At 41.3% G+C, this 13,144-nt stretch overlaps 1 protein-coding gene across 9 annotated transcripts in view; it reads left to right on the top strand.

The window, feature by feature from the left end:
- The window catches only part of Enah (ENAH actin regulator), a 112,986-nt gene that overhangs the window by 85,691 nt on the left and 14,151 nt on the right, over window positions 1-13,144 (top strand). For 5 of the 9 annotated variants that reach the window (XM_032915349.1, XM_032915345.1, XM_032915346.1 and 2 more), the window contains 6 exons: window positions 6,816-7,120; window positions 8,166-8,999; window positions 10,621-10,925; window positions 11,635-11,780; window positions 11,926-11,983; window positions 12,738-12,786. In XM_032915349.1, the coding sequence (XP_032771240.1) occupies window positions 6,816-7,120; window positions 8,166-8,999; window positions 10,621-10,925; window positions 11,635-11,780; window positions 11,926-11,983; window positions 12,738-12,786 (1,697 nt within the window). The remainder of the gene's footprint in view (window positions 1-6,815; window positions 7,121-8,165; window positions 9,000-10,620; window positions 10,926-11,634; window positions 11,781-11,925; window positions 11,984-12,737; window positions 12,787-13,144) is intronic. The other 4 variants (XM_032915353.1, XM_032915352.1, XM_032915351.1 and 1 more) reach the window with 1 other exon arrangement.

The raw sequence follows: 13,144 nt of genomic DNA, 5'->3' as shown, positions 1-13,144 counted from the left end.
CTTTCATTCTATCTGCCTTTTTTGTAAAAAGGATACTTGTGATACATCTAAAACTGTATTACACAGACTTAGGGTCTGTTCCCTTCAGTAAGCCTTTTTTTCAGTGTCAGTACATGTCCCACGTGCACCTGTGTGTACGTTAGAGGCCAGCATCAGCTGTCTCCATTTGCTTCCCACGCTATTTTTTAAAGCAGTCATTCACTGAATCTGGGGCTTACTGATTCTGCTAGACCAATGACTGGCGAGCTCCAGGGATCCTCAGCCCTGTCACTGGGGTTTGGGCACCTGCCGTTCCTAGATTTTTTTTTTTTTTTCATGTGTGCTGAGGATTGAATTTAAGCCCTACTTGCTTGCATAGCAAGCACTCATCAACTGAGCCATCTCCCAGCCCCATTAAGCCTTATTTTTATACTTAACATCTGTGACCAGAGTGGCTTTCACATGACCAGTTTAACTAGAAAGTCAAACTGTTAGCTAAATAAATTTTTAAGGCTTGTCTGATCTCAAGGGGTTACAGGTTTTAGTAGGAGAATTCGAGAGAATCTGTTTATGGCTAATGTTGGTTGAACAAATTTGCAGCATTATCTCATTCATTTCATTGAGTACAATCAAGAGGTAGACTTGAAATTATAACAGCTTCATCCTTTCTCTGCCCTTTGCCCTTTGGCCAAAATCAAGCGCATAATACCTCATTTAGGGCTGGATTTTCTCAGTTAGAATACATACAACCACACACACACAAACCTAGGTATCACTTACCATTTCATTATGACTATGAAATCATTAAGACAGTTTACGTGGGGTTGGAGAGATGACTCGGTGGTTAAGAGCAGTGGTTGCCCTTCTAGCACCCACATACTACACAGCTTCTGAAAGCTGTGTGTAACTTCAGTTCTGGGGGTTCGGTACTCTTTTATGCTCCCTGCAGGTACTATACACATACAATGCACAGACATACATGCAGGCAAAACACCCATCCATACACATAAAGTAAAAATAAATAGTTCCTTTTTAGAAAGACAGTTTGTCCTGGGCAAGGATCGCTCAAGCCTTTAATCTCAGCACTTGGGAGGCAGAGGCAGACAGATCTCTTGAGTTCAAGGCCAGCCTGGTCTACAGAATGAATTCTAGGACGGCCAGGGCTACAGAGTTACCCTGTCTTGAAAAACTATAAATAGGGCTAGAGAGATGGCTCAGCAGTTAAGAGTACTGACTATTCTTCTAGAGGAGCCAGGTTCAAATCCCAACAACCACATGGCAACTCAAAACTGCTGGTAACCCCAGAATTTGACACCCTCATTAAAAGAAGAGAAAAGCCATAATTAGGGCCTGGAGAAATGGCTCAGTGGTTAAGAGCACTGGCTGTTCTTCCAAAGGACCCAGGTTCAAATCCCAGCATCCACATAGCAGCTCATAACAGCCTGTGATTCAAGTTCCAGGGGATAGATCACCCTCTACTTACGTGCCTACGTGGAGGCAGAAAACCAATGTAAATAAAATTAAATTTAAAAAAAGAACATAGATGTTAACAAAGTTTACATCCTAATTTTTTTCATCAAACATCAGTGTTTATTCTTTTCTAAATAACCACATTTCTAATGCTTAATGGTCATATATAGAAGGCATTAGAGTAAATCTTCTTCTAACGAAAATTTAAATTTACATCTCCAAGGTCCTTTCCTTTTTGTACTTACTCCATTGTTGGTAGAAGTCTGTGCTGTGAGGAAGCCCAGTTTAAACTGTCTTCTCAGCCAGGGACAGTGGCACAGAGCTGTAATGTCAACACTGAGAGATGAGGATTCCAGATTCAAGACTAAATGAAATGTACTTTGATATCTCATTTACATATTTGTATTTAAACATAAGTACATATTTATATGAACTTGGTAACTCAAGTGTGGGCCAGTGCCTTCAGTATCTGTTCATTTTGAAGCCCTGTCTCAAAAAATAGTTTCCTTTTCTCCTCAGCTCCATAGGGAGCTGTTAAATGTTGCGCTCTGTTAAAAAGAGGGAAGAAATCAAGAACTGTATAACATTGTTGGGATCCAAGAAAAGTGGAACTGAGCCTGAAAGAGAAGGTTGTGTGCAGCTTGGGAGCAGCCTGTTTGCCTGGGTCAGGAAGCCCATGGTGGGTTTGCATGGAGGAAGCGGGAGGGGTGAGTGAGGGACCTGAGCACCTGGCACGTTTGACCAAGCGTATGTATGTTGTGGGTACATACATACGGGTACATACATACTGCAGACATGGGGGTCAGGAGGGAGGAAGGTATTAGTGCTTAGCATGGGACTAAGGATCTTCCTGGAAAATAGCTGATGGATGGGAAGGAATGAAGCGCTGGGTCAGTATTGCTGGAGGAAGGAGAAGGAAAAACTGGGAAGTAGAGTAGGAGACGTCAGGGCTGGAGTATAGAGAGCCAGAGCTCACAGAGGCCCTAGGTACAGTTCCCATTGCCAACCCCCAGATCATGGTAATTAAGTCATTTGACAAGTAGGGAAAGAGTAACATCTAAGTATGACAAGTCAGGAATAGATACTTGTAAACCACGAGACAAGTACAAGAATGTTAAAACTTGGTTGCTTCTGTAGGAAGAAGTCAGGAGTAGTGAGCGTTGGTAAGATGCTTTATGCTACTTTTAAACTAGGCATGGCTCTTACACGGTTTTATTTTAGTCTGTATAAAGTTGTTTGGCATTTTAAATATTAAACTTTGTTGATCTAATACTTTTCTTATACCATAATACAATTTTCTACACGTGTGTGTCCTTCATCAAATCTTTCCGGTTCCTATTTGTATTATTAATATTTGACTTCCTTGGCTGTGATGGGAAAACATATTCTAAGAAACATGAGTCAGTCCTGCATTCATCTCAAACATAGAAGGTAGTTTAGTTAACATCTATAAATAGCTTTCACATCATCACCACTACCTGCAAGTTATAAAGGGGGCATAAGAACCCCAGCCCAGAACTGAGGACCTGGAGTCATGAAATTGTACAGCACTCCCATTACCCTCCAGAGGCAGCATGGACCAAGGGTTGATCGCGTTCTGGTGTAAGTATTGCCTCTTGTCTTAGGTGCTTTGTGATTTTAAAATTCAATTATCTTTTTTTTTTAACTAGTAGAGCGAAGAAATGCCCACATAGTGTAATTAAAAGTATATGTCTACACCAGCTGTAGTGGTGCACACCTTTTACCCCAGAGCTTGGGAGACAGAAACTGGAGAGTCTGTGTGAGTTCAAAGCCAGCTGGGGCTTTATAGTGAGACCCTGTCTCAGAAAAAAAGTTAATTTTAAAAAATACACATTTTTACTTTCTGGCATTTCATGGCATTACTCAGTATTAGCAACCAGAATGTTTTTGTTTGTTCTCCCACTTCATTTTATGAAATTGAAATCTATATTTACCCCCAAACTGTCCTAGGTAAAGGTGAATAAAATGTGTCCTGACATTCTGTTTATATTGTACATGTTTCACCAGACTGTCTTCATAAAAACATAAACTAACCGCGTGTGTGTGTATTGAATATGTTGTGGGCCAGTGTTTTGTTGCTGTGGTTTTGTTTTTTTTTCTTTTTTCTCATCTGTTTCCATTTGGGAACTGATGTTTTGGAGAAAAATATTTCAATGATAGAAGAGAACTCTATCTCTTCTGTTTTTACTTAATATATTTAAAATACTTTAATGGCCATAATAGTATTCACTTATGTTTGTGACTGGAAAAGGTATGTAATTGTTTTCTCTGAAAAGCATTCAAATTACTGAAAATGTATAGTTTATAAAGAAAACAAGACTATTGGAATTTTCCCACAACTCAGGATTCAGACACATGTGCTTTAGTAAAATCTGGAGATAATGGGCAGATAGCAACCAGACGTAAACAACTTCTTGGAGGAAGGGTTATAGTCAGATTTGTAAGCCTTTCAATTTAAGTAGGAATTATTCATGCCACCACAAGTTTGTAAGTCAGAAAATTTCTGCTTGATAGTGTTTTCAGTGACATATACATAGACATCTTTTCAATGAGCAGGCTAAAAGCGTTCATTACTTTACTCAGACATCAGTCTCTTAAGTGTATCACTGCATACTTGAGTTATCTATCAGCAAACCTGGAAATAGTCTTTGGCATTGTGCTTTTTTCCCTCATACACACGCTATCTTATTGATTGGGAGCCTTTAAGATTATTTTGCATGCAGAAGAGTCTTCTAAAGTCAGTACATTCCAGTTATAAATGTCATTACTTCAATACTGCTCCCAGCCTCATCCATACCTATCTTAGCTACAATGACTACCAAAAGTTCCTTCCTCTTGTGTCAGGGCATTATGTCGCTTTGAGAGACAGATGTCAACAGCATTGCTTTTTCACAATGCTCAGCAGTTAGAATGGAGTGAAACTCAGTCAGAACACCATGTAGCTCAGCCGGAGACAGCAGTTATGTAATTTTAGTGTAACCCTGACTCTTGATTCTCCTATGGCTGTATTAGTGTGTGTGTGGTGAGCATGGCTATGGGAGGCTTCTGCCATTAGACAGTGGCTATGCAAAGTTAAGACACAGGAATCAGCTAAGATAGGAAATGGGTAGGGAAACGTTAGGACAGAAAGCTGATGTTTGTTGTGTTGTAATCTATATGTATTCTATATATTGTTTTGATTTGAATGAAGAGAGACAGAGAACAAAGTGTAAATATCCTAAAACTTAATCCCCCCCTCCCAAATTAGTAGTGGGCCCTTTTCTTTTTCATGTATGTTAGGTGTTTTGCCTGAAGGCCAGAAGAGGGTGTTAGATCGTCCAAAGCTGGAGTTACAGATTATTGTGAACCACTGTGGAGGTGCTGGGAATCAATCAATCAAAGCCAGGTCCTCTGTAGAGCAGCCAGTACTCTTTTGGGCTATTTGGGTTTGTTTTGTTTTTGTTTGTTTGTTTGTTTGGGGTCTTTTTGTTTTTTGTTTTTTATTTTTTGGTTTTTTTGGGGGGGGGGTTGTATTGTTTTTCTAGTCGGGTTTCTCTGTGTAACCTTGGCTGTCCTCAAACTCACACTGTAGACCAAGTTGGCCTCAAACTCAGACATATGCCTGCCTTTGTCTCCCAAGTACTGTGACCAGAAGTGTGCGCCACCACTGCCCAGCTCATTTTAAATTATTTATACTAAGTAATTTCCCATCTCCCATCTCCCCAAGAGTTACTCCCCAATTCCCGTCAGAAGGACCTCAAACAGCATAAGTAGCTACAATAAGACCAGGCACTACCGTCACATCAGGCAGCCTGTATTCACCACTGAGCCATAGCCCTGGCACTTACAGACTTGACATTTCAACCTCAGTTGAGTTTCTGCACTAAATGTATATTATTGGGGGTGGGAGAGGTCTCTGTCTTTTTTTTTTTTTTTAATGTAAAATTTCTTACTGTATCTGATGTCTTTCCAGCATTACCATTCTGATAGCTATCCCTCAATTGTGGTAGCTTGTGAATTACCAAATATCATAGTAAATGTACCCTGAAAGTCTGATTTCTTTAGTCAGTTTCTTAACTGCTAAGCAGAAGTTCTGCAGTAAGTTCCCTCCTGAGAGCCAGCGACTGCACTGGGACATTGTGTGGAGAAAGGCTGTGTTTTGAGTGAGATAAGGAGACAATTGACTTCAAGGTCAGGCTTTTCCCTTGTTTTATAGCCAACTTAGATAGGAGAAAGTTCTTTTTCCAATATTTTACTGTTTTTTTGGTTTTGGTTTTTTTTTTGTTTGTTTGCTTTGTTTTGTTTTGTTAATTCTGGGAAAACAAAAGGAAGCAGACTTGTTCTTTCATGGAGTAATAATGTAGGGTAAACTATATCCTACACTGGAGAGTGCTTAAACAAAAGAGCTAAGCACTGGTGCTGACCTGTTTGTGGGAATTAAAGGTTTAAGGTAATTCCCCCAGTGACTATATCAGAAAAAGCAGATTTCAGAGTTGAAGCGAAATGGTACTGATTTATTTGAATTTTAAAGTTTATGTGTATGTTAAGGCAAAGGTCTATACATTGTACCAAGTAACTATAGTTACCTATACAAAGTCTTAGTGATTTATTGTTTATTTCTCACTTAACTGGGTTTATTTTCAATTCAGCAAATGTTTATTTAGCTGTAGCTATGATCATTGTGTTTTCTGAAATAACTTATGCAGCTTAAAATGTTTCTTTTTTTTTTTTTTTCCCCTTCGGAGCTGGGGACCGAACCCAGGGCCTTTCGCTTGCTAGGCAAGCGCTCTACCACTGAGCTAAATTCCCAACCCAAAATGTTTCATTTTTTAAGAAGAGGAGATTATGTCATTTTATGATTATTTCATCATCTGATTAACATAATGAGGTGGTCATTAAAGTGGCAGGCTTATTTGTAACTCTATTTTCACAAATTGTGTTGATTGAGCCCATGTTAAGAGCTTATTAGTCGGGCTGGAGAGATGGCTCAGCAGTTAAGAGCACCCGACTACTCTTCCAGAGGTCCTGAGTTCAATTCCCAGCAACCACATGGTGGCTCACAACCATCTGTAAAGAGATCCGATGCCCTCTTCTGGTGTATCTGAAGACAGCTACAGTGTACTTATATATAAATCAATAAATCTTTTTTTAAAAAAAAAAGAGCTTATTAGTCCCTTGGGATAAGATACACATTTTTTTTTACTTCTGTATATATAGATTTTATACGGCTGTAAGGAAGCTTTCCTTCGTGGGGAAGTAGTGACAATGGGTTCTGCATCTGAGTCGGACGCGAAGTGAACATCCACTTACTTTAGTGCCGTAGAGCCATACGTGCATATTTTCATTCGTCCAATGTGTAATTTCAGGCAACTGCAAGAGCAGCAGCGACAGAAGGAGCTGGAGAGGGAGCGAATGGAGAGGGAAAGGTTGGAGAGAGAACGACTAGAACGAGAGAGGCTAGAGAGGGAGCGCCTGGAACAGGAGCAGCTGGAGCGGCAGAGGCAGGAGAGGGAGCACGTGGAGCGCCTGGAAAGGGAGCGCCTGGAGCGGCTGGAGAGAGAGAGGCAAGACCGAGAGCGAGAACGCGAGCGCGAGCGCGAGCGCGAGCGCCTGGAACAGCTGGAGCGGGAGCAAGTGGAGTGGGAGAGAGAGCGCAGAATGTCCAATGCTGGTAAGGAGTCTGCGGATGCGCGTGCGCCTACCTCCGAGCAGGGCTGGGCCCTGCGCAGTTGTCAAGGGTGATATTTCACATGTGCGGCGCTTGGGAACAAGCGGTACAGTTTCTAGTTAGGATAAGTGCTCAACAATTATTGCTTCCATGTTTCTTTTATTGCTTAGAAACTAAAAGAAAGCTCTTGGGAAGTTTTAGTCTGTCGGTTTAATTTTTCTCACCGCCCTAAAATTCAGCTATAAAGAGTGAATGTGTTTTTATGCAAAGATTTTTTTATAATGATCTTGGAAGATATTTCCCTTGTGCAGTTACTTAAAATTATCACCTACTGTATGTATTATGCTATGTACAGCAAGGAGTTAGCTTGGTTATAGTTAGATTTCTAGAGGAAACATTAAAATAGATGAAAATATTCTCTCAAAAATAACTGGCTATCTGAACATTTTCCGGCGTTGTGAAAGTCACAGTCTGATGGGATTTGTAGTGTCATAGAGGGTTATGATAGAGTAAACCTCTAAGGGGGTTAGTGTTTATCAAAGGATTTTATTCGTGAGCCATACATCGGAAGCCAGTGTGGGTTCCGTATTGCTTAGTTGGTTAGTTCATTGTTTTTAACTGCATAACTGTCTGGAGTTAGGGCTAGGAAGATAGAAATGTCCATAAATAAGCCCTGGGTTGGGTGTTCCTTTCCTGTTGTAGTAAACATTTGCCAGGTTTGAAACAACTCTGCTTATTCTGCTGTTTAATCGTTTTGATGCCGTTTTTAGTGGGATAAGTCATAAACGTTAAGACTGTTACTATCCTTTTCTTATAGAGGATAAATTATTAATCCGCATATTTAGAAAAACTTACTTCATCCTCTTTCGGGTTTCAAAATGTGCTTACAAGTTACGTTTTCTCCAGTGGAGACAGTTATCTGCCTAGTTCTAACTGTAATCCACGTTTATTCGTTGTGTCTGATTGCTGGTTTTGTGGCTTCACTAGCTCCCTTTTTCTCTCTCCTTTTTTATCCTGTCTTTTGCGGCTGCTTTCCGCCTATGTCCAGCTCCATCTTCAGACAGCTCCCTGTATAGCGCTCCACTTCCTGAGTATTCCAGTTGCCAGCCTCCTTCAGCACCTCCTCCATCATACGCTAAAGTCATCTCAGCTCCGGTGTCAGACGCCGCTCCTGATTATGCTGTAGTGACTGCTTTGCCACCTACTTCCACACCCCCTACACCACCACTGCGACACTCAGCGACACGTTTTGCAACATCTTTAGGTTCAGCCTTCCACCCTGTTCTTCCCCATTACGCCACAGTTCCTCGTCCTCTGAACAGAAACTCTCGACCTTCTTCTCCTGTGAACACACCCTCTTCTCAGCCTCCAGCTGCGAAGTCCTGTGCCTGGCCTACTTCCAATTTCTCGCCCCTCCCTCCATCTCCTCCAATAATGATTAGCAGCCCCCCTGGCAAAGCTACTGGCCCACGGCCTGTCCTTCCCGTTTGTGTCTCCTCTCCTGTGCCCCAAATGCCTCCGTCACCAACAGCACCCAATGGGTCGCTAGACTCTGTAACATACCCAGTGTCTCCACCGCCTACCTCAGGGCCAGCAGCGCCACCTCCGCCGCCACCGCCACCGCCGCCACCACCACCACCACCGCCACCGCCGCCGCTGCCTCCCCTCGCCTCACTCTCACACTGTGGATCACAGGCTTCTCCTCCTCCAGGCACCCCTCTTGCCTCAACTCCCTCATCCAAGCCCAGTGTTCTCCCTTCTCCCTCTGCAGCTGCCCCTGCCTCTGTGGAGACCCCTCTAAATCCTGAGCTGGGAGACTCCTCTGCTTCCGAGCCAGGCTTGCAGGCAGCCTCTCAGCCGGCCGAGACGCCAGCCCCACAGGGTAAGGCTTCACCACTGCTGCTGACCACTGGTCCCTCAGTGTAGTGCACAGCAACAACCTTTCTGCTAGAAGAGTGGGTCCAGTGGTTTAGTAGTTGAGCATCTCTATGCAAAGTACTGTGTGGTTTTTTAAATGTAGATAATTAAAATGAATGATTTTTTTAAAAATCCTGGGCCTTAATTGTATAGAAGGATTTAGTATGGGAGATGTCCATATTAAACTTAAGTTTTTTAGATCGTATTGTGTTATAGAAGGTGCTTGCTAATATTTAGGGGCCCCAATACTAATACATTTATTTTTTAAACTTCACTAGAAAACGTGACTGTCTCATCTTCCCTGGGGTAAATATGAGATGCTTTCTTAGAGACATGGAGATCTGTTTAATAGAGACATCATCCCTGAGTTTCCTCCAGAGCACTTCAGCTTTAAGACGCTTTCTCATTTTGTCCTATCCTGTATTGAGCTCTCTGTATTAGACCTTCAGGATGGGTAGCCTCAGGCCCTTTGCAGAAGATGGCAGGGGGTTGGCAGGCTTGGTGTGACCCCCAGAGGATTCTATTGCAAGTGTTGGTATACAGACCCAAGATCCTTGAAGGTTTTTCACAAACGCAGGCCGTGATGATTGTTATAACCCAGATTTAAACAGACCTCTTGTTAAAAATGAGTTTTTTGGTGGATTTTTGTAAAGGGTAAATAAAATTCTAGTATGTGTAATTGTGTAATGTAATATCTCTCTGATTGACTTCTGAGCAAGAGGTACCGCTAGACTGAAAAGGCTAAATGTCCTCTTCCTGGTGCGCAGAACTCAGTCTTCAGAATGGGACAGCTCACTTTTAGCCCTTCATTGCTCTGCTGTTGCCTGGTCAAGCCTCAGGGGGACAGCGTACAAACTCACTAGCTTTACAAGAACAAAAATTAGCCCTGTTAAGCCTTAAATAAATATTTATTAATTTGGTTTTTTGATTTTTAAGTAAGTTTTTTACTCTGTGATATATAATATTTAAATACTTTATGTATACCAACCTTGAGGGCTAAAATAACTTTATATTTAAATTCTTAATTCTCAGTTAGTTTGAGGTTTTGCCTGATATTAGTTCAGTTTATTTCTTTGGTAATTCTGAACCCAGGCTACATGTAGAATCATTTTAAGAGACTTAAACCTGAGGCCCTTCTCTAAGGTTTTCATCCTGTCTGTCTGTAATCAGACACCTTTGTCATCATAGTCAAGTGTGTTCTCTCAGCACCTAAGGTTTAGTTTATCTTAGGTCTGTTACCTCAGGCAGTGCTAACCACCTCCGTGTGTGTGTGTGTGTGTGTGTGTGTGTGTGTAACACTGCATGATTTTCTAAATTTGTACAAATATTTGTCTTCAAATCCCTGGTGGGTGGGATTAGTTTTATTACAAAAAGTTTAATATTAAATGGTTGTATGTGCACTTGGGCTTTCAATTCTAGTATCCTTAGTTAAAAACTAGCATTATGTCTTAAGTATTATGGTAAATTATTTTCTTGGATGCTGCGTCTGAGCCACTTACTTGAGGATAGCATTCTGTGATCTGCCCGTGTAAAATACAATGACTTAGCTCTGTTGTTGACGACTGTGTTACTCTTCTTTCTCTCAGGCCATGTCTTGGGACCACCTGCACCTCCGCCACCACCCCCCCTACCATCAGGCCCTGCCTATGCTTCAGCACTTCCCCCTCCCCCTGGACCCCCTCCACCACCTCCACTGCCATCCGCTGGGCCGCCTCCTCCACCGCCTCCACCACCCCCTCTTCCTAATCAAGTTCCTCCCCCTCCTCCACCACCTCCTGCCCCTCCCCTCCCCGCATCTGGAATTTTCTCTGGATCCATGTCAGAAGACAATCGCCCTTTAACTGGACTTGCAGCTGCAATCGCGGGAGCAAAACTTAGGAAAGTGTCTCGGGTAAATTACCAAGTTACTGACCTTTTAAATGTGTGTCTGACTGTGTCTCAGTGTCTAAAATAGTGGAATTACAGTATTATGCTGGTGTGAACAATGGCTTTAACTTGACTGATTAAAAACCAACAATTTAAAATTTTAAAAAAGGTGGAGTGGGAGGAGTTTTGGCTGGAGGTTTACTAGTTAACATTTGACTGACGTTTGCCTATGTTTTCTCTGTGCATATGTCCTTTACTACACTTCAGTGTAAGTTTGGAGGGAGTAGCTAATGATTTCGCACCAAGTTTTTTTCTAGTTCAGAAGCATTTGTTAAATTTAGCTGAATTGTCCCTTAATCAGTGACAGTTGCTCCATTTCTATCACCTTTACAAACACAGTTGTTTTTTAAAATTAATTTTCAGTTTGGTTTATCATATTTTCCCCTGAATATTGGATTTAAATTATATGTTTGGGATAAAAAACAAGTGACAAGGACTTTATCTTTCTCAGTGTATTGTATGGAGAGATAAACTGTTCCATCCCATTATTGGCGATCTTAACTTTGATAGAATTCTCCCTGATATTTTAAGTCCATGTATTCGCTCTATTGATTCTCCAATTGTAAAAAATAGAAGTTTTAGGATCAATGAGGACGTGTTCTTCTGTGTTGAATATTTTGGTAAACATTATTATCTACATCGGAAATTATTATGTGTTGTGTGTTCTCATTAAGGTGGAGGATGGCTCTTTCCCAAGTGGAGGGAATACTGTGAGTGTGAACTTGGCCTCATCCAAAACAGATTCTGGTCGTGGCAATGGACCCCTTCCTCTAGGGGGCAGTGGCTTAATGGAAGAAATGAGTGCCCTGCTGGCCAGGAGGTAAGACATTTTATTGTAATGGGTATATCCAGAACAAGAAAGATTTTGATAATTTTGTCCTCTTCTCTTTTAGAACAAGAGTAGATAGATGATAGCCAAAAGTAGGTAGGTGATATAAAAATTTTTAATTAATTTGCCTTTCCAGGAGAAGAATTGCTGAGAAGGGATCAACAATAGAAACAGAACAAAAAGAAGACAGAAGTGTAAGTGAATGTAAAAATCTCTCCCTTAAGATGTGGAGCTCAAGCCCAGCTCCTTCAGAAACTCACGTGAGGATTACTTAATCTGAACTTAATGTTTGCTCTTATGTTTCCTCATTTCATTTCTAACTACAGAACCATTACAATGGTTTGAGTATTATATATAAAATTGTAATCTCATTCTTCGTGAATTGAGTTGAATATGGGGAGTTGTGGGGAAAGTTTTGAAGTTCAAACCTGTAAAGTTAATTTGTTCTTACACTCACGTTTAAGTGAGTGAATGAATTCTTTGTGCTATGTAAGATTAAAGAACTGTGTTAAATCAACAGTTTGTACATTACTCTTATGGACTCTTAGTTCATTAGCTATGCCCCTTAAGAGCATACCCTTCATGTGTGCTCCACATTTCAGCTGGGTAAACTTCTTTTATCTGTTCTCTATGTTGCCATTGAACACAGGATATAGTGGTTCTCTGTGCCATCTGGCCTCCTCTTAGAGCATTAGTCAACCTGTCCCATCAGGTTCCTGAGGGTGACTAGTCCAGGTACTTAGAACTTACAGAGAAAGCGCCTTGGGAAGGCAGTGGGGAGAAACCTGAGGGGAATCCAAGCAGGGGATGAGCCGGAGTAAGCAGGACAAGACAGATTGTGGAACAGGAGGGGCAGAGAGGACATGGAAGGGAGCCCGGAAACCTAGCTGCAGAGAGCCGTGCTTTCTAGTGAATGTGATGTCAGAGTGACTCTTTCTGTTTATTTAGGAAGATGCAGAGCCTGTAACTTCTAAGGCAGCATCAACAAGTACACCTGGTAAGTTCAGGAGGAAACAATCCCTAAGTGCTAGTTCTGCTAACTAAAACTCCCCTTTCCTGTGTTTGGTGCAAGTGACTGCACTAAAATGTTAAAAGTGCTTTGTATATATTTGAAAGCACCAACCTTTCTTCTGCCTTTTGTGATCTCATAAATCAATGCTTTTCTTCCTAATACTGAAATCTGTTAAAACCTAACATTTTTTTTGTTAGTGCTGTCTAGGCAAATAGCATAATGTATGTGTGTATGTGTATGTGTTTTCTTTGTGTTATGGACTTGAGAGTATTCATTACAGGGAACTATTTTAAACAGTTCTTAAAAGTAGAAGACGAAATGAGCATGTTAGGTAGCTTACAGT

The sequence above is a fragment of the Rattus rattus genome, chromosome 10 (assembly GCF_011064425.1).
Source record: "Rattus rattus isolate New Zealand chromosome 10, Rrattus_CSIRO_v1, whole genome shotgun sequence".
Lineage (NCBI taxonomy): Eukaryota > Metazoa > Chordata > Mammalia > Rodentia > Muridae > Rattus > Rattus rattus.
This window is presented reverse-complemented; position numbering and strand designations above follow the sequence as displayed.